This window comes from Cryptotermes secundus, unplaced genomic scaffold (assembly GCF_002891405.2).
Source record: "Cryptotermes secundus unplaced genomic scaffold, Csec_1.0 scaffold441, whole genome shotgun sequence".
Taxonomy (NCBI): domain Eukaryota; kingdom Metazoa; phylum Arthropoda; class Insecta; order Blattodea; family Kalotermitidae; genus Cryptotermes; species Cryptotermes secundus.
Window position 1 is genome coordinate 1,218,620 of NW_019727400.1, and position 23,793 is coordinate 1,242,412.

The window sequence follows — 23,793 nt, forward strand, 5'->3', positions numbered from 1 at the left end:
TATTGTACCTGCCCCGGGTGATTATGATGATGGAGAATTTGGTGGAATGAAAATTGGCAAGGGCAACCGAAGTACTCGGAGAAAACCTGCCCTAGCGCCCCTTTGTCCACCACAAATCCCACTTCACCAGATCTGGGCTGGAACCCGTGCCACCGCAGTGGGAAACCAGAGACTAACCGCTTGAGATTATAATAATAATAATAATAATAATAATAATAATAATAATAATAATAATAATAATAATAATAGAACGTTTAAAAGTAAAAGATACATTTGTTTCTGTGCTCAACTAATTAAGCACTACTGCATGAAGGCGTATGGGGGAATAGCTGTATTGATCCAAATTTTCTTGTCCTCGGCACTAGATGGAGTTGAGGGTTCAGCTTCGCGCTCCAGGCGCTTTACTCCCGGGGAAAGAGCCCCCGGTACTCATTGGATAGGAGGCTGGGTGAACCCCAGAACCGGTCTGGAAGACTTGGGGAAAAGAAAATTCTTGACCCTACCGGGACTCGAACTCCTGCCCGTCGATCGTCAAGCTCGTAGCTAGTCGTTATATCGACTGCGCTATCCATGCTCGTATAATAACTGAATTCACACCTAAACTTTATGTTCGCGGATCGCATTTTGCTCACCCTTGTTCTTAAATGTGGAAGTTGGTCATCGCATTAAAATAAATTCTATATTACTATGTTTGGAAACGGTGACCCCCCAGGGCAGCACAAATAGACTCCTACTGCAAGCTAAAGGCACTGGCCGTTACGTTTCAAACAGCAGATGGTTCTGGACTTATCCAAACCTCTGTTATTTATTGCTAGACATGTCGGTCTGACAATATTGCAAAGATAGATCACTGACTGACACATAAAAGAGAATTTACCTTATACTCGTACGCCTGGTAACGATCTGGTCAGTAAAAGGTTGTTACGGACCCTATGGTAGCAAGAAAATGCGTAAATACTGGCCTCTATATTCCTTGCAGCTTCGAAACGAACTGTTTATGATTTCATGTCGATAATTTATTGGTCAAGCCGGTCACGGTCGCCGAACTGCCTAAGGCAATCACTATCTTCGCTCGCTCGGAAGCCGGGACCGTGGGTTCGAATCCCACTAAAAGTCCCAATCTTCATTCCACCAACTGCTCCACAGTCACCATCATATAACATCCGGGGCTGGTACAATAGGCCAAAGAGTGGCCGCAATAGCAAGTGGACTCAGTCTCACCTCACAAACAAAAAAAACTATCCCTGTAGCAGGCCTTGGAGGCCCATAGGGTTGTAAGACGTCGAGGCTTCCACATTTTCTAGACAATCGGCTCAAAGATTGCGGTGAGGTTGTCAGTCTTACGTGCCGACCGCCCTTAACACCCCCCCCCCAATAAGATTCCTGGTACTCATTTCTGTTAGAGGCTGAGTCGACCCCAGGGCCATAGTGCTGCTGGAAGGAATAGGTCAATTGAAAAATCCAATGAAGTCATCGGGAATCGAACCCTCGAATATCCTGCTTGTACCATAGTGTCTCAACTAACCTCGCTACCGCTTGCCCCTTTTGGAGAGAGACCATTCCTATTAACATAGGCCTGCAGACCGTTATGCTTTAATTTTTAATTTATTCTGAACACTCAGAGAAAGTCGCGTTTTCATCTCATGCTGCATTTCATTGGACCACACTCTATAGAGTTTAATAACTTCGTTTGTTTTCACACGAAGTCTTTAATGGATTTTCATGAATTCCAATATTAAGCTGAAGTTTCCGAATTGACTGTGACAGCAGCCCCGTTCAGTTAGACTTCCTTGCTACGTCTCTCGGGGGCTGACCGTTAACCACAGCCCACAAGCCCAGTAATGATTCCCGTCACACCACGACAACATGTACACGTACATATAAAAATTAATGCATGAAGTAGCGAGGTCCCCGTACAAATTTTCCGGACACGTGTGTCTGCCTGTTTAACATTTCGAAGTCCAGGAACGTTACAACATATTTTACAAGCAAAATATATGATACATGCCTACTGGTTGGACGACCGAGGGGTAGGAGTTCGAGTCCCAATAAGGTCAAGAATTTTCTCTTCTCCGTATCGTCCAGACCGGTTCTGGGGTCCACCCAACATCCTATGCAATGTGTACCGGAGATAAAACGACAAGGGCATGAAGCTGACCACTCACCTCCATCTAGTGCCGAGTTCAAGAAGATGTGGAGCTATACATCCACTCCACCATACGCCTTCATGACGTAGTGCTTAATTAGTTAAGCACAAGAACAACTTTACCTTTTACCTTTATGTACTATACAAGCAAAGCAGCTTTGTGATTACACGTACATAGAAGTGCGTTACTATCATGTTTAACACAGTGTGTGTCCCAAATATACACCGACGTAATTAACTTACGTTTCAGTAAGTAAAGCTGACTCGCCGATCATTCATAAAATAATACAAAATTTTGTTTGAAGTCCGGTGATCAAATGGGCCAAGCTTTTATCGACTCTTCTTTTTCCAATAAACCATCATTAATTTTTTATGCCGTTATGTTACTTCTGTACAATGCTCGTCATGTAGTGTAACCGGCACTGAATTGTTTGCAAATTGCTGCGCAGACGTGACAAGTTGCTAGTACACCATTAACTATGCGAAGGCAGTTATTGGTTGGAAGGTCGAGCTCGTGTACACGTAGTCCGCTGTAACAAGGGTATCTCTTGAAAGTGTATGATGAACAATTACTGCATTTGTAGTGGCAGATAAAACACGCTATCTGGTGTCCTATGCCAAACCGTTGAAGCAGGCAATTCATTTCAGTAGCTAATAATTCGCGGTGCATTCTTAGATAGAAATATTATACCAAATTACGCGACGAGGGATCATTGCCACATCCCTTCCAGGTTTTGCTGTTTCGATTTATTGAACGCCATTAAAAAAAGGTAAAAATATCTCTGTAACAGGCCATGGGGGCATATAGGGTTATGAGACGTCGATGCTCCCACATTTCTAGGCAATAGGCTCACAGATGGCGATGAGGTTGTCAGTCTTACGTGCCGGCCGCCCTTTACCCCCAGGACGATTCCTGGTACTCATTTCTGTTAGGGGCTGAGTCCACCCTAGGGCCATAATGCTGCTGAAAGGATTACGTCAATTGAAAAATCCAATGACTTCATCGGGAATCGAACTCGCGAACTTTCCGTTTGTAGCAACCAACTACGCTATTTGGGCTTGAAATTACTAACAGTGTCATTACATATACTGCCAAATATCTAGTTGTCCTCACTGTAGAGATTGAGGTATTTGTAGAAGGGTTGCGAGATATTTTCCGAACCCTCTGTGTTGTAATAATACACAGAAGGACACAGCTGAGCATCGCCTCCCTTGGTGCGATTCATTTCATAAGCATCCTTCAATGAACACATAGAAATTGGTTCTGAAATACACTCTGGATACAATATAATGCTATTTGGGCTTAAAAGGCTTCATATACGGTACAATTCCTTTGCATTGTGTGGAATTTCCCAGAATATGTCGGAGAAAAAAATAAATACTTCGCAGTTTCCTCATTGGACATCCGGACGGAAGGACTATATAGGATGTGAGGTTCTTACAGCAGTGGTTATTAAGTGTGCGTCGTATAGAATATAACGTTGTTTACTCCGTTGAAAATCAACTGACGTTTCGGAGGAATATGTTGTCTCCATTTTCACGGTTCCAAGTATAAACCAAGCAAGAGACCAGCATGACGCAGGTAGCTAGCAGCGCCGTAAAGATGAAAGAGACACATTCCTCCGAAACGTCTGTTGAATTTCAACAGATTAAACGAAATTATATCCAAGAATATAGGATTCGGCATAAGAGCTCTTCGTATTTATTCTAATTTATTTAAATTTCTCTATTTATTCTTCTGTGGATATATAATTTCTATGCTATTTAATACATTAATATATAAGATAAACTACTTAGAGTATAAGTTAAATAGTCTTTGTTCGCAAGTTCCTGTACACAGTTATTGCTTGTTACATTATTTCTTATAGGAAAAGTATTGTGGCATATTTGTTCAAAGCAGGAATTGAGGAACCAGATAAACAGCCGTTGTTAAGGAACGGCTCTGCAAACCTGACCGTTGCTAGACGATGGCTCAGTAGGCGTCATGTAATCATCGCAACAGACAGGCATGCAATAATGTAAGAGATGTTTTCTGTGCAGTCCGTGCCGAGGTTATATAAACAAGATCAACTGCCAGTGTATTGTGATTGGTGATTGATGACATGTACGCACTGTAAACTTTATCAATAAAGCATTAAGCACACATGCTAGGGAAACGTTAGGGAATCGCCCGTCTGTTTTGTTTGCCGGACCGCTGGCTAGAAGTCAGTGCGTATCCGAGAGGTCCTGCGACCGGCCATCTCGACACAGGTTTTCTTGGTTTTCCTCTGTCTTGTAAGCAAATGCTGAGATGGTTCCCAAATTCCAAGTTGCTACTGCATGCTTCTCATGCAGCCTTCCCGATTTAAATTCATCAAAATTACGGTCCCTTGCTGTCAAAATTACCAAAATTATACACGTAAACTCTAATTTTTTAAATTTAAAGCTCCGCGGCCCCTCTCTCTCAACTCTCTAAAGTCGTTGCTTCTAATCATCTTAAGGCCTACACTTTCACTTTACTCTTACCAGAAGGGCGAGCGGGCAAAGCCTGGGAACCTTCTTAAATCGATGCTCTTTCTTTCTTTCTTTCTTTCTCTTTCTCTCTCTCTCTCTCTTCCCCTTCACTTCCCCTCCTTCGCGCAGGTTTCTTTTTATTACGAGATATAAACGATAGACCCGGCTTCTCGTCAGAGACGGCGCACCTATCAACAAACCCCACGACTGTCTGACAGTAATAAGAATGTGGGCTTGAAATCAAGACAGACTGGCCGACTGACCGTCGGTCGTAACATAACTTTGATTTTGACAAACGAAATATTCCGGAGACGGGACTTAAGGATATTCGGAGGATGGGTGGTGTGAGATGGTCGCCAGCCTGCAAGGATGTGATCCCGGGAGCAGAGGGACTTCCACTGTTGGAAGACGTTACCCACCAGGGCAGGGTAGACCGTGACTGTGAATAGTAGTCTGTGTGTGATAGTAGTGATTTGTGATTTGTAATCATGAGTTATGTGTTAAAGTGTCCAATTAATCCGATCACCATTTCAAACCCCGTCTATAGTCACATTTTACGGCGTGACAATTTATTTTAACAGAAGAGTGACTTGACTTCTGAAAGGGGCTTGGAAACAACATATTCATAAGTTCTGAATCAGGCTTATTTGTTTTATTCCTTACATAGGCTGTCCAGTCTTGATACCAGAAATGCGCCGAACAGGGGCTCATCAGGTTAAGTAAACCTGGAATATCAGTCCTGTAACCTAACCTGTCCCTAATATATATTAATTTAAGTGTTTTCTGTCCATTAACATCTTAGGATATATTAATATTTTACTCCTGTGGTAGACCTAATCTCCTACACTTTTGTATTTGCAAGGTGGGCACGCGGTAGCGCAGTTAGTTGAGGTACTATACTACAAGCCGGAAGGTCGCGGGGTCGATTCCCAATAAGGTGATTGAATTTTTCATTTGACCTAATCCAGCCGCATTATGGCCCTGGGGTAGACTAAGCTACTAGCAGAAATGAGTACCAGGAGTAAAGGGCAGCCGGCGCGTAAGGCTGACTTCACCGCCATCTGTGAGCCGACTGTCTAGAAGATATGGGAGCCTCGACGTCTCAGACCCCTATGGCCTTCACGGCCCGTTACAGGGATAGCTTTTTGTATTTGGCAATACCACCTCATTTGTGTTTATGACTAGTAGTAGCATGCAAATAATATTGCTGTGTTTTTGTACGTGTTAATTTTTGTGTTAAAGCAAGTGGTACATATAAGTAACCACTAAGCTTTAAAGAGAGAAAACTAGGCGCCATTTAATGTTAAAGTAACTGAGGTTAGATTATGTTTGTGGTAGCAAAGCTGGAGATATCGAGACGCGGAAATGTAGACGCGCAAATACTCGTGGGGGGCAAAGTTTAGCTTAACTGAGCCTTCATAATAAAGTTTAATTACGAAGAGTTAGCGTGTAGGAGGATAGAAATGGTTACATGAGGTCTCTGGAGCAGGGGCTTCACTCGGGACAGGTTTCCTGTGCGGTCCGAAAGATAAGGGAAGTGTAACTTGCAAAGATGATACCTCTGAGACCACACACTGTGTGTAGGCTACACGAACGTCAATGTAGTGTAGTTTTAAGGATCCTTCCGCCATAGCTGTAGCAATTAGTTAATCCGTTATTTTGTTGGCCTGTTAGCTCGATATGACCGCCTCTGTAGTCTAGTGGTCAGAGCTCCTGGCTACAGATCCAAAAGTCCGGGTTCGATTCCCGGCGCTACCAGATTTTCTGAGAAGTATAGGATCTGCAATGGGGTCCACTCAGCCTCGTGAGGATAATTGAGGAGCTATTTGAATTGAAAAGTAAAGGCTCCGGTCTAGAAAACCGAGATTACCGGCCGTGGGGATCCGTTGCGCTAACTATGTGACACGTTCTATCTGCTAATGTTGGCACTAACTTCGCCGACAAGCGGCGGTCCCTTGGTCAGTATAGTTCGCTTGAGGACTAAAAACGACGGAGTTTAGTTTAGTTAGTTCGTTATGTGTGTGTGAGAACTCTGATATGTGGATCTCAATGGCGAATTTTTACTTCACAACACAAGAGAAGATTTATCCATTTTTGCGGCACGTCAACGCCAAATCGAACAGTGTTACAAGGAAGAGTAAGCCTACTGTCTTCTCTGATCTGACGCCATGTAGTCTGTAGACGTTTACCGACGTTTCGGATGAATGTACAAACAAAATTTCGCAGAATAAGTCAAGCAAAACAGCAATGTTCGATTGTTTCATGCTTGGTTTAGTCTTCGACCCTGAACATTGAGGCAGTATTTCCTGCTAAAATGCCGCCGAACTTGTATCAGATTACAGGGTGTCGGCTCTCGGAACGGTGTGAGGGTCACATGACTCCCTCCAGAACTTCTGGTCATGGAGTGTACTGAAGTGATTCTGCAGTGACGCATTTCGTAGTCACTAAGTAATGAAAGAAATTGATACGAGGGAGGATACTGTACGTTCATGTCAGTGGTGACGCTTAATTGAATGCAGGATATGTCCATCACTCAAGGATATGGGTCTCCATTGTCGGCACGTCACTTCCTTTAGCCTGTTCATTTGTCACTGAGGCCGTACTGGCTCCTGGTCAAATTTTACGTAGGCATACGCACAGACATCTCGTTACAGGAAGTACGAGTCAGTTCGAGTGCTGCTCTGCTTAGAGGAAGACTCTCGCATCAAGAAAACGACATAAAATTTATCAAAATGGAGTGAACTTCCGCTAACATAAGTTGTGTTCTGCTATAGGCCTACTAAATGTGTATTTGATACTTTTAAAGCGGCTTTGTGTGTCTTGTTTGCCGGATAACAAATTGATTGTATTAATATATTAAGTGAATATTGCACGTAAATCGTATTTGGATTAATATGAACATAATTTATTCTTGATTAGTAACACCTTGACTATACAATTTATAATTAAAATTTTCCAAAAAAAAATCTAATTAGTGAAATTGAATGAACATGTAACATTATTTGTAAGAAAAACAGTCTGACAGAAATTTATGAGCTCAAATGTAACCAATTTTAGCCACTTTCCTTATTTAGAAGAAAGAAAAGAAGACTTACGAAATCAACTGGCTGTCTGTCCGTCGGTCCGTCTATCTGTCTGCGTCTCCCCTCATTTTTTTTTCGTTCTCTATGACTCAGGAATTTGTGACTAATTCGTCTCTGTGATTGCCAGTCGCTACGATGTCTGCGAAGTGAAAGAGTTGTATTTTGGTGTTCTGTATTGTGATACCGTGTAGTATTGTATGCGGATGAATGTGTTTCGATGGAATTTGCTGCAACTATCTTCATGTTTGAAGTGTGCAATGTCAGAAATTGGACCTGTTATATACAGTAGGTTGCAGAAAGGTAGTCACTCAGACCCATGGGAGATGATCATTCATGCCCAAAGGAGGTGGCCACTCAAATTCAAGAGAGCTCTTCACTCCTACCCTTGAAAGGTTGTCAGTCGGGCCTACGGGTTGTGGTCACTCATACCCAAGGTAGATGGTCACTCAGACCTCGGGAGGTAGTCACTCAGACCAGTGGAAGGGGCAGGGGAGTGGAGCCCGATCATGGAACAGTGAACTGCAATACAGTCTTCTTCAGGGCAACAACGTTGTTCTTCCTCACCCTACTCACTTCTGTCCTGAATCTGGGTGCAGCATTTCCTCGAAACGCACGTAACCGCCTAGAAGATTATTTGGTGCCAAAACCCAGACATCTACAGTCTGAGTAAATATCCCATGGAGGTAGCAAACGTAGATTTGTGTAACTTATTGAGAAAATTATTTAGAACCCCTTCAATATATCCGTGATACGAAGGGATGTATATATTTTTAATTTTATTGCCATATGTATATGTTCTGAATGTCGTATATACTTATTAATTGTGATTTTCATTTAACTTATTGTTTTATATGAAGTAGTATGGCGTGACCTGGACGCAAAAATCCAACATCTTTATAATTATGAAAATAAATATTCGCTCTCCAATTCGCCAGTTATTACGAATTAATGTTATGCTGATCCTAACAAGTGCAGTTCGGACAGTGCCTATTGGGACCACAGCCCCTGGACTTAACTTCGATTTGCTAGCAAACGGAAGTGACGAGCAAGAGCAGAAGAAACTGCAGCTGGAATGGATTAAGAAAGAGACAGAAATGACCCAAGGGGGGCTGCAGGTTCTCGGCGATGCTCATGATCTGCTCTCCTCTGGTGTCACCAGCCTTCCAGATACTTTTCCAACTGTGGAAAACTTGGTCTCTGACGAGACAAACAGCGCCGGAGTTGAGCTGCAAGAAGTAACTGAAGTCGGCGAAGATGTGGGCCGCCCTGGTGACGAAGTAGATGCAGAACTAATGCAGGTATAGTCTTTCTATTTTAGATGTGACTCCGTTATGCGCACAGCAGTGATAAGTCTATAGTCTGTCTATTTTAGATATGACTCCCTTATGCGCACTGTAGGGATAATGCTATAGTCTGTCTGTTTTAGATATGACTCCGTTAAGCGCACTGTAGGGATAAGGCTATATAGTGTCTCTGTTTTTGATATGACTCCGTTACGCGCGCTGTAGGGATAAGGCTGTAGTCCGTCTGTTTTAGGTATGACTCCGTTACGCGCACTGTAGGGATAGGGCTATAGTCAGTCTGCTTTTAGACATGACTCCGTTTTGCGCAGTGTGTGGCAGAGAAGCAGGGGAAGGCTGATTTTCCACATTTGCCTTCGAAGTCACATACTAAACCTGGAGTAACTCTGGTGGCCGAAGTATAGAGGAGGTCTTCAGAGACCTTGAGACACAAAATGTACTTAGAGTGCAGTCTACTGGGAAATTTGTTGACGTTTCGGAGGAATGTATTGTCTTCATGTTCAGAATCTAAGAGTAAATCTAGCAGTAAAGTCAGCGGCACGCCGAGAGAGTCTGCGTCTTCGTCCCTGAACATGGGCCCAGTATGTTCCTCCGAAATCCTCAAATACAACATTTGCACTGTATACTTTTATAATCTTTTTTGTAATTCTTAAGAACATACAAACTGTAACAGGAATTTTTAATACCTTCATCTATGTGTGTGACTTCCACTATTACAGTTGTCCTCCTGCTTGATTAATTTTCTTAATGCTAGTGGGGTGGGACTAAGTCCTTTGTACTGCGGCCACTTCTTGCCTATCGTACCAGCCCCAGAAGATAGGTGAGGGTGATTGTGGGGCAATTGGTGGAATGAAGATTGGCAGGGGAAACCGAAGTACTCGGGGAAAACTTTCCCCAGAACCACACTGTCCACCACAAATCCCACTTGGCCAGACCCGGGATCGAACCCTGGCCGCCGCGGTGGGAAGCCAGCGACTAACCGCTCCTGCTTGATTAAGCACCACCCCATGAAATTGTGTGACGGAGAAGAGGTTTAGCTCCACGCATTTTTAACTTGGGCAAGAGTTGGATATGGGTGGTGTCAGGATCTCAGTCGCTTTATCCCCAGATAAATAGCTTCAGGAATCCATGATTAAGTTAGGTTAGGTTAAATTAGGTTAGGTTAGCTTAGGTTAGGTTAGCGCAGTAGACTTGTCGGCATCAATAAGTAATTGAAGTGTTCCATTCCATGCTGTTAAGTTATGTTAGGTGAGGTGAGGCTGGGTGAGGTGACGTGACTTAGCGTGATTCGACGCGACTTGACGTGACTTGGCGTAACTTGGCGTGACTTGGCGTGACTCGTCGTCACTTAAAGTGACATGACGCGCCATTGCGTGACTTGATAGTAGGCGAGGCCAGACGGGTCTAGGCGTAGCGAGGCGTTGCGAGGCTAGTTTAGGTTAGGTTAACTTAGGTTAGGTTTGCGCCGTAAACTTGTCCCTGCTTTTAAGTTCGGTTAGGGGAAATGAATTTGGGTGAGATGTCGTGACGAGACCTGGCTTGGCGTGACTACGCGTGACTTGGCGTGACTCGTCGTCACTTAAAGTGACATGACGCGCCATTGCGTGACTTGATAGTAGGCGAGGCCAGACGGGTCTAGGCGTAGCGAGGCGTTGCGAGGCTAGTTTAGGTTAGGTTAACTTAGGTTAGGTTTGCGCCGTAAACTTGTCCCTGCTTTTAAGTTCGGTTAGGGGAAATGAATTTGGGTGAGATGTCGTGACGAGACCTGGCTTGGCGTGACTACGCGTGACTTGGCGTGACTCGTCGTCACTTAAAGTGACATGACGCGCCATTGCGTGACTTGATAGTAGGCGAGGCCAGACGGGTCTAGGCGTAGCGAGGCGTTGCGAGGCTAGTTTAGGTTAGGTTAACTTAGGTTAGGTTTGCGCCGTAAACTTGTCCCTGCTTTTAAGTTCGGTTAGGGGAAATGAATTTGGGTGAGATGTCGTGACGAGACCTGGCTTGGCGTGACTACGCGTGACTTGGCGTGACTCGTCGTCACTTAAAGTGACATGACGCGCCATTGCGTGACTTGATAGTAGGCGAGGCCAGACGGGTCTAGGCGTAGCGAGGCGTTGCGAGGCTAGTTTAGGTTAGGTTAACTTAGGTTAGGTTTGCGCCGTAAACTTGTCCCTGCTTTTAAGTTCGGTTAGGGGAAATGAATTTGGGTGAGATGTCGTGACGAGACCTGGCTTGGCGTGACTACGCGTGACTTGGCGTGACTCGTCGTCACTTAAAGTGACATGACGCGCCATTGCGTGACTTGATAGTAGGCGAGGCCAGACGGGTCTAGGCGTAGCGAGGCGTTGCGAGGCTAGTTTAGGTTAGGTTAACTTAGGTTAGGTTTGCGCCGTAAACTTGTCCCTGCTTTTAAGTTCGGTTAGGGGAAATGAATTTGGGTGAGATGTCGTGACGAGACCTGGCTTGGCGTGACTACGCGTGACTTGGCGTGACTCGTCGTCACTTAAAGTGACATGACGCGCCATTGCGTGACTTGATAGTAGGCGAGGCCAGACGGGTCTAGGCGTAGCGAGGCGTTGCGAGGCTAGTTTAGGTTAGGTTAACTTAGGTTAGGTTTGCGCCGTAAACTTGTCCCTGCTTTTAAGTTCGGTTAGGGGAAATGAATTTGGGTGAGATGTCGTGACGAGACCTGGCTTGGCGTGACTACGCGTGACTTGGCGTGACTCGTCGTCACTTAAAGTGACATGACGCGCCATTGCGTGACTTGATAGTAGGCGAGGCCAGACGGGTCTAGGCGTAGCGAGGCGTTGCGAGGCTAGTTTAGGTTAGGTTAACTTAGGTTAGGTTTGCGCCGTAAACTTGTCCCTGCTTTTAAGTTCGGTTAGGGGAAATGAATTTGGGTGAGATGTCGTGACGAGACCTGGCTTGGCGTGACTACGCGTGACTTGGCGTGACTCGTCGTCACTTAAAGTGACATGACGCGCCATTGCGTGACTTGATAGTAGGCGAGGCCAGACGGGTCTAGGCGTAGCGAGGCGTTGCGAGGCTAGTTTAGGTTAGGTTAACTTAGGTTAGGTTTGCGCCGTAAACTTGTCCCTGCTTTTAAGTTCGGTTAGGGGAAATGAATTTGGGTGAGATGTCGTGACGAGACCTGGCTTGGCGTGACTACGCGTGACTTGGCGTGACTCGTCGTCACTTAAAGTGACATGACGCGCCATTGCGTGACTTGATAGTAGGCGAGGCCAGACGGGTCTAGGCGTAGCGAGGCGTTGCGAGGCTAGTTTAGGTTAGGTTAACTTAGGTTAGGTTTGCGCCGTAAACTTGTCCCTGCTTTTAAGTTCGGTTAGGGGAAATGAATTTGGGTGAGATGTCGTGACGAGACCTGGCTTGGCGTGACTACGCGTGACTTGGCGTGACTCGTCGTCACTTAAAGTGACATGACGCGCCATTGCGTGACTTGATAGTAGGCGAGGCCAGACGGGTCTAGGCGTAGCGAGGCGTTGCGAGGCTAGTTTAGGTTAGGTTAACTTAGGTTAGGTTTGCGCCGTAAACTTGTCCCTGCTTTTAAGTTCGGTTAGGGGAAATGAATTTGGGTGAGATGTCGTGACGAGACCTGGCTTGGCGTGACTACGCGTGACTTGGCGTGACTCGTCGTCACTTAAAGTGACATGACGCGCCATTGCGTGACTTGATAGTAGGCGAGGCCAGACGGGTCTAGGCGTAGCGAGGCGTTGCGAGGCTAGTTTAGGTTAGGTTAACTTAGGTTAGGTTTGCGCCGTAAACTTGTCCCTGCTTTTAAGTTCGGTTAGGGGAAATGAATTTGGGTGAGATGTCGTGACGAGACCTGGCTTGGCGTGACTACGCGTGACTTGGCGTGACTTGGCGTTACTGTCGTGAATTGACTTGACAAGACATGACTTAGCGTGATTCGACGCGACTTGACGTGACTTGGCGTAACTTGGCGTGTCTTGACGGGAGGCGAGGCTAGACGGGTCTAGGCGAGGCGAGGCGATGCGTTGCTAGGTTAGGTTAGATTAGGTTATTTTAGGTTAGGTTAGGTTAGGTTAGGTTAGGCTCGGTTATGTTAGGTTAGGTTTGGTTTGCGCAGTAGACTTGTCCACATCAATCATTCCCTGCTGTTAAGTTCGGTTAGGTGAAATTAATTTGGGTGAGATGTCGTGACGTGACCTGGCTTGGCGTGACTCGTCGTCACTTGAAGTGACATGACGTGACATTGCGTGACTTGTAGGTAGGCAAGGCCGGACGGGTCTAGGGGAGGCGAGGGTAGGCTAGGGTAAGTTAGGTGAGGTTAGGAGAGGTTAAGTTAGGTTAGATTACGTTAGGTTACTTTAGGTTATGTTAGCTTAGGTTAGGTTTGCGCAGTAGACTTGTCGGCATCAATCAGTAACTGAGGGGTTCCATTCCCTGCTGTTAAGTTAGGTTACGTGAGGTGAGGTTGGGTGAGGTGACGTGACGTTACTTGGCGTGACTTTGCGTGACTTGACGTTACTTGACGTGACTTGACGTGACTTGGCGTTACTGTCGTGAATTGACGTGACATGACGTGACTTAGCGTGATTCGACGTGACTTGACATGACTTGACATAACTTGCGTGACTTGAAGGGAGGCGAGGCTAGACGGGTCTAGGCGAGGCGAGGCGTTGCGAGGCGAGGCGTTGCGAGGCTAGTTTAGGTTAGCTTAGATTAGGTTAGGTTAGGTTGGGTTAGGTTAGGTTAAGTTAGGTTAGGTTAGATTAGGTTAGGTTTGCCCAGTAGACTTGTCCACATCAATTATTCCCTGCTGTTAAGTTCGGTTAGGTGAGGTGAGATGACGTGACGTGACGTGGCTTGGCGTGACTCGTCGTCACTTGAAGTGACATTTCGTGCCATTGCGTGACTTGTAGGTAGGCGAGGCCAGACGAGTCTAGGCGAGGCGAGAGTAGGCTAGGGTAAGTTAGGTTAGGTTAGGTTAGGTTAGGTTAAGGGGGACACGCGGTGGCGTTGTTGGTTGAGGCACTGTGCTACAAGCTGACAGATCGCGGGTTCGATTCCCGATGAGATCATTAGATATTTCAATCGACCTAATCCTTCCAGCCGCACTATGGCCTGGGGTCGACTCAGCTTCTAATAGAAATGAGTACAAGGAATCTTCCTGGGGGTAAAGGCTTAAGGCTGATAACCTCACCGCCATCTCTGAGTCAATTGTCTGGAAAGTGTGGGAGCCTCGACGTCTCACACCCCTATGGACCTCCACGGCATGTTACAGGAACAACTTTAGTTTTGAAGAAAGCAGTCTGTTTTTACCGGTTCTCACGGTCTCTTCGCTTGCAGATTTCTTATAAATTTTTTCTTCTACCCTGAAAATGGAAGCGATACGTTCCTCCGAAACGTCGGTTAACACCACATATACACGGTGCCAAATCCCAGAAGACTGCCTTCTTCATAGTCACCCCCGTGAAAGCCTCAAATCTTACATCTTTAGTTTTACCCATGAATAGGAGGCTGGGTGGGTGTCAGATCTGGTTTGGACTCTGTGGGCAAGAGAAAACTCTCTTCCCTGACCTGGAAACAAACTCTGATACTGTTATCGTCCAGCCCGTATCCTAGTCACTATGCTAACTTAAATATCCAGGTTTATCCCTGTGTGGAGAAGCTATATTACACAAACTCCATGCTTTAATCATATAAATAAACTTTAAGATTTTGATTATACTTTTTATGCATTGGTTTCATTGAAGTTAGTATATGGCTTCTGGCTGTATTTTGTTCAAAGAATATTTTTCATCTGTATTTAATTGTGAGAAAATATATTCCAGTCATGATTAAAAGTTGCATTGCCCACATGAGATTAACTTATTGGGTTCAGTAGCGTAGTGTTTCACGGCGGACTGACATAAAAAAAAGTATACTTCGTTGATATTAACATAACTTCGTATCCAGTTTTGTACGTGTCATGCGGGAAGGTATGGCGGAGCCTGAATTTCAGACACTACTTTATAAGTATTATTAACAGTACACAGGAACGCGAAATGAGATCATACGGACAGACACTGAATATGAAAGTCTATCATAGTGCATTTCATCTCCAAACACGTGGTTTACATCCCGAAACACATCACAATTAGTCCAACAAGGGACTTCGTAACTTCCGATCTTGGTCGCGCCATAGTTCAAGCCGTTAGTCGGGTTCGATCCCGGGTCTGGTCAGGTGGAATTTGTGGTGGACAAAGTGGCGCTAGGGCAGGATTTTTCCGAGTACTTCGGTGTCCCCTGCCAATCTTCATTCCACCAGTTGCTCCACAATCACCCTCACCTATCATCTGGGGCTGGTACAATGGGCCAGAAGTGGCCGCAGTACAAGGGACTTACTCCCACCGCACTAGCAATAAAAAAAAGTTCTGATCTTCGACAAATATATTTACGAATGATAGAGTCAAGGGAGATGACACCCAGAGAATATATCATGCATGGGAAAGAAGAGAAATGCATACAGATTATTAGTAGGTAGACTAAGACATAAATGGAAGGAAAATATTGTCACGTATGGGGGTTTGCGTGACTAATATTAATGGGTTCTGAATTTGATGACACTTACTTACAATTACAATCAATTATGACAGTTCCCAATTAATGACTATCTACGACTCCGAACATGGATAACTCTGTCTGTTGCAGCGGAAACTGTGTTTAGCGACTTGCTACCTAGCTGTTCGTTGCAGCATGAACGTGACTACTGAGTCATTGCTCAGCAATGGACCTGCGCCCTGGCTCCACTATTCCGGCTTTCAAGCGCTGTTTACCGAACCGTTATTATTTTATTATTATTTTTGAGGGGGTGGGTTTCCGCATGCACTGCGACCCCTTTAATTATTCTACTAGTCGCCATGCTCTTCCAGTACTGGTGCTCGCTATCAGCCCCGTTCTGCCAGCGAGGTCGGCCACCTTTCTGTCAGTGGTCCCCGATGCTTCACCATCTACCGGAGGATTGGGAAACTACTTGGGCGGGAAACTTTGCCTAATTTTGCTCAGAGGTCTCCTGGAGACATGAGAATCTTTTACGTGCCGTAAATCTACGACACGGGACACACGGCTTAAAGTCCCTCCCGGAGGACTTGTTCCTTGAATTTTTCCGCCCTTAAAAATTCCACGACCTCCGCCGGGTTTGAACCCGCATACCTTGAGTCATGAGGTGGGAACTACGGAGGCCGCTACCGAACCGTTACTTAACAATGGATTATTCCGTCACAATATTAATATATATCACAGATTTACAGGATGTGATGGCATGGACTGAATTCAACTGGCTCAGGATAGGGCTCAGTGACGGGGTCTTGTGAACACGGCAAAGAACTATGGGGTTCCTTGAGTAGCGGCTTCTCAAGAATGACTTACCTCCATGGAGTTAGTTCGGCAGTTGGTAAGACTGAGGCCCTTTGTTAGATGAAGTCTGTGGGACCACAGGCCGATGTTAACAGCCATCAGAGTCAGTGACCTCTTCCTTCACTGAACACAAAATTACGTAATGATGTCACAAAAAGTTGTACTCGAACACTAACCCGTAAGCTAAAAAACTGGTTTTATGTGCCAATAGAGCCATGATCCCATTAAATGCGGGTTTCTTAGTCCGGAATCCGCCAATTTGTTTGTGTATAAGTAAGTAAAATTGTCCCTGTGCTTAACTAATTAACTAATTAAGCACTACACCATGAAGGCATAAGAAAGAGTGGATGTAGAGATCCACATTTTCTTGACTTTACCCCAAGGAAAGAGCCCCAATTCAAATTGTGTAGGAGGCTGGGTGAACCCCAGAACCGGTCTGGACGACGTAGATAAGAGAAAATTCTTGACACTACCGGGACTCGAACTCCGACCCCTCGACCGTCCAGCCCGTAGCCAGTCGCTATCCCGACTATTTTTTGTGTATAGGCCTACATAAATTAAACACCAGAACTGAATAAATTTTCTCGGGAGGTAGGCCTTACAGGTTTGTAGTATGCACAGGACTATATAATATTATGAGGAGATATATTTCGTGTGATGGGAATTCTATCTGCGAGAAATTTGCAGAAGGGAATAATAAAATAAAAATCCTACGAAACGAGACGAAAACCACTGTGGTGGCGGTAATATAGATAGAAAAATTAACACGAAGTTCTCTGAAGTCGGAATTAACATGCTGTAGATGTTTATTTAACGATGTTCTCATTATCGAAACTATATAAGGTCGAAGAGAGGATGTATATTGGGAGTATAGAAGTTTGATTAATGAGAATTGGCAGGGGAAAACGAAGTAATCGGAGAAAACCTGCACCAGTGCCACTTTTCCATCACAGATCCCACATGACCTAAACTGGGATTGAAGCCAGACGACCGTGAAAATTAATGTAGATGGTGGAAAGTAAAATTAAGAATATAACGGAAAATTATCTGCTTTCATACTGTCACGTGTAGGAGTGACTATAGACGGGGTTTGGATAGGTGACTCGATTTACTGACCACTTACACACTCATGGCTCGTGACTACACTGTACAGACACACAGACTAGTGTCCTCAGTCTAGTACAGTCTCCACTAGCCGTTTCCTGACAACGGATTTTAATACAGGGACAGTAACAGCCTGATTTACACGCATATATAGCCGCCAATTCTGCAGCTAATGAAGAATTTCCTAGCATTTTATGGAACTCGAAGGTTCATTACCGTGTTTACAAGAGCCTTCCACTAGTTCCTATCCTGAGCCAGGTGAATCCAATCCATACCATTCCATCCTATCTCTCTAAGACCCATTTTAATATTTTCCTCCCACCTACGCCACGGTCTTCCCAGTGGTCTTGTTCCTTTTGGCTTTCCCACCAATATCCTATACGCATTCTTCTTCTCCCCATTCGTGCTAAATGCCCTGCCCACCTCATCCTCCTTGATGTGATTATTTATTATGTAATTATACTTGTCAAAGAGTACAAATTATGAAGTTCCTCATTATGCAGTTTCCTCCAACCTCCTGTCACTTCATCTCTCTTCGGTCCAAATATTCTCCTCAGCGTCCTGTTCTCAAACACCCTCAGTTCCCCTCTTAATGTCAGAGACCAAGTTTCACGCCCATACAGAACTACAGGAAAATTATAGTTTTGTATATTCTAATTTTTATGTTAGAGTACACAAAAGTTACAAGTTGTAAGTAAAATCTTAGTTGCTTCACGTTTCTATGCTACGCACAATGCAGCTGCAACCACTGCCCCCCTAATTCTTGCAACAGTTGTCCTCGTGCCTCCTCCCGCCTAGCCCGGAACGTCTTGCTTACGGTTGCCGTGTTGCAGGTGCGGCAGCGTCTGCAGAAACTTGACTTCTACTTCGAGTTTCTGCGCGTCATGTCCGAGGACTGTCGCCAGAGGATGCTGTGTGAAGTAATGAGGGAGCCCGGACGCTTTTACCCCCTCAGCAGCGTCCTAGAGGACGCCGTCAGGTAATAAGGACTGGCGACGTTAAGTATGTCATTCCACACGGTGATGGCACGTATTGTAATGGTGGTGTGTGAGATTGGGGTAACGCAGTGCTCCGACAGAGCGCTGCATGCACTGGTTGCATGTAGTACTAATTCTGTCGGTATCTACTATCTCTCTTTCGTTCACGAAAAAATATTTTGAACAGCTTCTTGAAACATCTGTTTCGTATTGTTTCGGTATTAGATATTATGATTGGATTGTGAATGCAGGATGAGGAGTAAGGTAAAGCTATAAGCGGCCTCCGTAGTCTAGGGGTAACGTTCCCACCTCGTGACTCAAGGTACGCGGGTTCAAACCCGGCGGATGTCGTGGAATTTTTAAGGGCGGAAAAATTCAGGGAACAAGTGCTCCCGGAGGGACTTTAAGCCGTGGGTTCCGTGTCGTAGCTTTACGACACGTAAAAGAACCTCACGTCTCAGTGGGACCTCTGAGCCAAATTCAGGACATTTCCCGCTCAACAGTAGTCTCTAAAGCCTCCGGTAGATGGGGGAAGCATCGAGATACCTCTGAGGCAGTAGAGGCCGAACTCGCTGGTTGAGTCAGGACCAGTACCGGTAGGGTATAGAGACTGGTAGAATAGCACAGGGGGACGCACAATGGACCAATATCTGGTCTAAGTGCATGGGGAAACCCACCCTCTCCAATAATAACAACAACAACAACAACAACAAGGTAAAGCTATCCCTGTAAGAGGCCTTGGAGGCCCATAGGGTCGTGAGACGTCGAGGCTCCCACAATTTCTAGAAAATTAACTCATAGATGGCGGTGAGGTTGTCAGCCTTACCCTCCGGCTGCCCTTTACCTCCAGGAAGATTCCTGGTACTCATATCTGTTAGAGGCTGAGTCGATCCCAGAGGCATAGTGCGGCTGGAAGGATTAGGTCAATTGAAAAATCCAATGATCTCGTTAGGAATCGAACCAGCGATCTGTAGCATAGTGGAGGTCACGCAGTGGGTTTCCCTGTACCTACCCAACGGTCATGATAGTGAGAACATCTCGCACAGCACGGAGCACTATCATGCATGTACCACACTAGTGCCCTGCTGCCAGTGGTACACCTTCCAGTAGCTTCGCCAGATCATGTAAGTGGTTCCCTGTAAGTCGATGTGACGAAACATGCGGGCCTTCCAGTCACCAATATTCCCTGCCACACATTAATACGAACTGCTGCTCGTGTCTACACAGTATTCTTGTAGCTGTAACTCACGAAATAAACGTTTCCTGACACACTTTTATATGAATATCTTTCCTTGTTTAGGCATATGGAACTCGTGCCCAAAATTTGTGCCCATCTTTAAGTTATAGTCTCTACACACATATATTTATAACTCGCTGTGGTGTTGAATCAGATGCAACTAAAATATTAATTCAACTGCTACAGTCACCACTCAGCGTGATATGTATTGTCACTGGAGTTTATTTTCACAGTAAACAGTGTTCTGCACTGCCCACTGTTTGGGCTTGGTTCGTGTCATTTTTTAAACACACACACGCGCGCTGCCCCTTCCGTCAACAGACCTTGTTAGCTCGGATAGAATTCAGATCAATGGAAAATCATATTCTGACCTTCTGGTTTATTTTACCGACACGGAAGTTAAATAGAGTCACGTGACAGTATCGTTACAAATTGAGAATTGAAAAATGTGTGGAAGGAAGCGTGAGTGAGCTAAATGAATTCTGATGAATCGTTACAGCATATTGAGCTAGACCAGCAGAGGCGTAAGTGTGGGGGCTGATCCAGACGTAACTTTTCAGAATTATAATCGGGAGGTGTTTGATTCGTATCTCGGATCGAATACCGATTATCCTGCCCGAAGGGACATGCGCCCAACTCGTGAGAACATACACATGAAGTGAGCACAAACATGGACGCCGCAAAAGAAAAATAACGATGAACAGACAGGCAGTTTTTATTCTAAAACAAAAACGTATTTCAGTGTGAACAACGATGTACAACAGAATGACTTAAAATCTAGTGCAGTTAGACGGCTTTCAAAAAGTGAAAATTTTCCTGAAGATTGTCAAGTAAGGCCGAAACATGTAGAAATTTATGTGATTTTAATATTACTTTAAACTAAAAAGAGATTGTGAATATTTGTAAGTTGCATTAAAGATTGAGGTGAATGAGTGAGTGACTTAAGAGTTTCTTGGTTTACCCCAGTACCTCCATGAACATTTTCGGAACAGTACTTTGGATAGGCCTCATTCTCAATCTACAAAATAGCAATGTCGTTAAACAGTCTGCAGAAAATATGTACGTATGTATTGTAACGGATTTGATCAACGCGTTGCCGGGCAACAGCTTTGTAAACAAGGTCCAACACGCAACTATAGATGAGGCTTTGTTTTCTGTGTTGTCCGTGTCACGCCCAATGCTGATAACGGACCAGTGAACTCGCAGTATGACACGTGACACGTGTTTTCTGTGTGATCTGCGCCATGCATCGATAGAGGAGCTGTGTTTTCTGTGCGTTGCCCGTGCCGAGAGCATAACGAGAGAATACGGGAATGAGAATTGACTAGACTTGAGTTCCGAAGTTCCAGGGGAACAGCATTAGGCCAGAATAAGAATTAGAAAACTTAGTGTGTGACGTTACATGTGGTGTAGTATATAGATACTGGGAGTGTGTAATTCAATGAGACTTTTACAGTTCCTATTTTATGAATCCGTTGCCAGAAAGCAGCTAGTGAAGACTAGTGGAACTAGACCGAGAAGATTAGTGTGGAGAGACTGTGTATTGTGTAAAGCAGCAATAATGTAACAATTATTTGTAGTTGCGTCCTGTTCGTTGTTAATAAATCCAATTACCAATCCGAACCCCGTTGTTAGTCACTGATACACATGACAGTGTGTTTATGCTTCCGTCACCGTTTTCTGAGTTGGTTACTTAATGATGCTGTCAGTATTGAGTCTATAAATCACCACTAATTGGATGATTCATAAATGCGGAGTAGCTGGTAGAATGAGAATTGGCAGGGGAAACCGAAGTATTCGGAGAAAATCCGGGACACAGATTATTTCTCTTGATTAAATTTAAAAGTTTGTGACGATGTTATATTAATGCTTATTGTGTTTTTGGACATTATCCGCTCTTCTCTTTATTTAAAAAATGTTTCAGAGACTGGATTCTGTCTCCGTCTTCAGGTGGAACCCACTCAATTGGGCTCAATTAATAATGATAGCCCCTGTCTCCTAAAAAAAACAGGACGATGGATAATGCCCCCAAAACATCAATAATTGTATAGTGGTTGAGATATTTCTTGTTTTTCGCCAGTCCTTCCATTTAAATGCTAGAATAGTTTACGAAACTGTGACACAACTGCTTCATTCCATGTGTTTCCCAACCCCTTGTTCACTGTTCGCCCTGGCACTATAGGCAATGTAACTGGAGCTGCTGGCAACACAACTACATGAAGCATAAATCAATAAATAAGTGTAGCATAAGTGGTTGGTGTTCCAGTGAGAGACAAATTTGTAATGCACTGCTGAAGAAAGCTACGAAGAATCTTTGGCGCTTGTGAGAGAGAGAGAGATTGGTTTTGTCCGAATCAGCTCTGCAGAGGGCGAAGACGTGTGCCTTCTCTGTGAATGAGGAAGGAGAAGATTAATGAAGAGCAAGAGAAAAGAGGATGAAAAGGGGTAGCAGTTAAACGAAAGTATTGAGGGAGAAAAAGAATAAGAAGAAAGAAAGAGCGGTAGGAAGAAATTGGAGAAGAAGAGGAGAAACAAGGATAGAAGTTGATGTATATTAGAGGCGTAGGAGGAAGAGAAGAAGGGTAGAAGAAGAGACAGAAATAAGGAAAAGAGTAGTTTTACGGAATGTCATTACTGCAGGGTAAGTACGTTCAGGGGGGTAAGTTTACTGTTTCGTGGAGAGTAATTAGAACTGCGAGCAATACAAATACCAAAACTCTGATTGCGCTACTTGACCTGGCCGCTAGGGAACGAAACTGGCTGCCACTTTAGTCAATCCGCTTCTGTTTTTATGAAATTGAAGAAAATGAAACACGAAATACAGCAGTATCTGCAATACGCGTAATGAAGAATTCAAAGTAACACAATCATTTTTATTTATTTTTTTCTTTGTAGACAAAACACCAGAACACACATCTTTAGTCTTTCGGTATCAAAGAAATATTTTCTCTATTTATAAAATAAAACGGATCTACGACGAGGGGCCGGGATAGTTCAGCCGGTACAGCGACTGGCTACTGGACGATCGAGAGGTCGGAGTTTGAGTCTCTGTAGGGTCAAGAATTTTTCACTTCTCCAATCGTCCAGATCGGCTATGGGGTTCACCCAACCTCCTATCCAATGGGTACCGGGGGTTCTTTCACTGGGAGTAAAGCGGCAGAAGAGTGAAGCTGACCACGTACCTCAAACTAGTGCCGAGGTCAAGAAAATGTTATGTTTACACAGCTGTTACTTGACAATGGGTCAATATGTCAGTCTGCATAATAAGAACAGAAAAGTGGCTCCGCTCCACGTATTCACAATCCAGTCTTAATATCCAGCACTGATAAAAAAAAACAGCTTTCAAGAAGCTCTACTAAATAAGAGATTTTTTACGAATATGAAGACAGTTGGCAACAGAGATACTATTGCTGGTAGATCCACTATCGGCAGAATTAGTACGTACTAAATGCAACTAGCGCGGACGCACTCATAAGATCGCTTATCGCCATTACAGACTAGTTACAAAGAGAACAGAGATATGCAAGTTCCATTAACAAAAATGTAATTATTAATTTATGAGTGTGAATCCCGGTCTGTGATACTTGCAGGTTCAATTACCACTGTTACATTTGGACATTAATCTTATTACATGCAAAATAAGAAACGGTCCGGGGAAAATGTTTTACGGGCCACACATTTCTTTCTTCTAGTTCTGCCGGAACTTTCCAATACCTGACGTCAGAACTGGTGAATACCACGGAAGGTGCCAGACTTTTGTCCTACTTAGAGGCTGCTTTCAGAGGGCAGGACAGGTGAGTGTGTGTGCTATGAGCAGGTGTAGTCTTGTGACGTGCTTGCTTGAACCGGAAGTGCGCAGGAAGTAAGCGTACATGTCTGCGGTTCAAGTTCCCATAATCAGAAGTGTGTCACTAACTGATTAATTTAATGACTAATTTTAACCAAGTAACTAACTACTGACTAAATCGACAGCTATTAACTAACAAAATAACAAACCAGTTAAATTATTAACTTACTGGAGAACCAACTTACTATTTTTTCCTCTTTGGCGCTACAACCCCAATTTAGACCT

At 44.4% G+C, this 23,793-nt stretch overlaps 1 protein-coding gene across 1 annotated transcript in view; it reads left to right on the forward strand.

The window, feature by feature from the left end:
• Positions 1–23,793, forward strand: part of LOC111864685 — a 51,265-nt gene that overhangs the window by 24,333 nt on the left and 3,139 nt on the right. The window contains exons 3-5 of the mRNA XM_033751545.1: positions 8,583–9,020; positions 18,341–18,486; positions 23,414–23,515. Coding sequence (XP_033607436.1) covers positions 8,625–9,020; positions 18,341–18,486; positions 23,414–23,515 — 644 coding nt within the window. The 5' untranslated portion in view covers positions 8,583–8,624. The remainder of the gene's footprint in view (positions 1–8,582; positions 9,021–18,340; positions 18,487–23,413; positions 23,516–23,793) is intronic.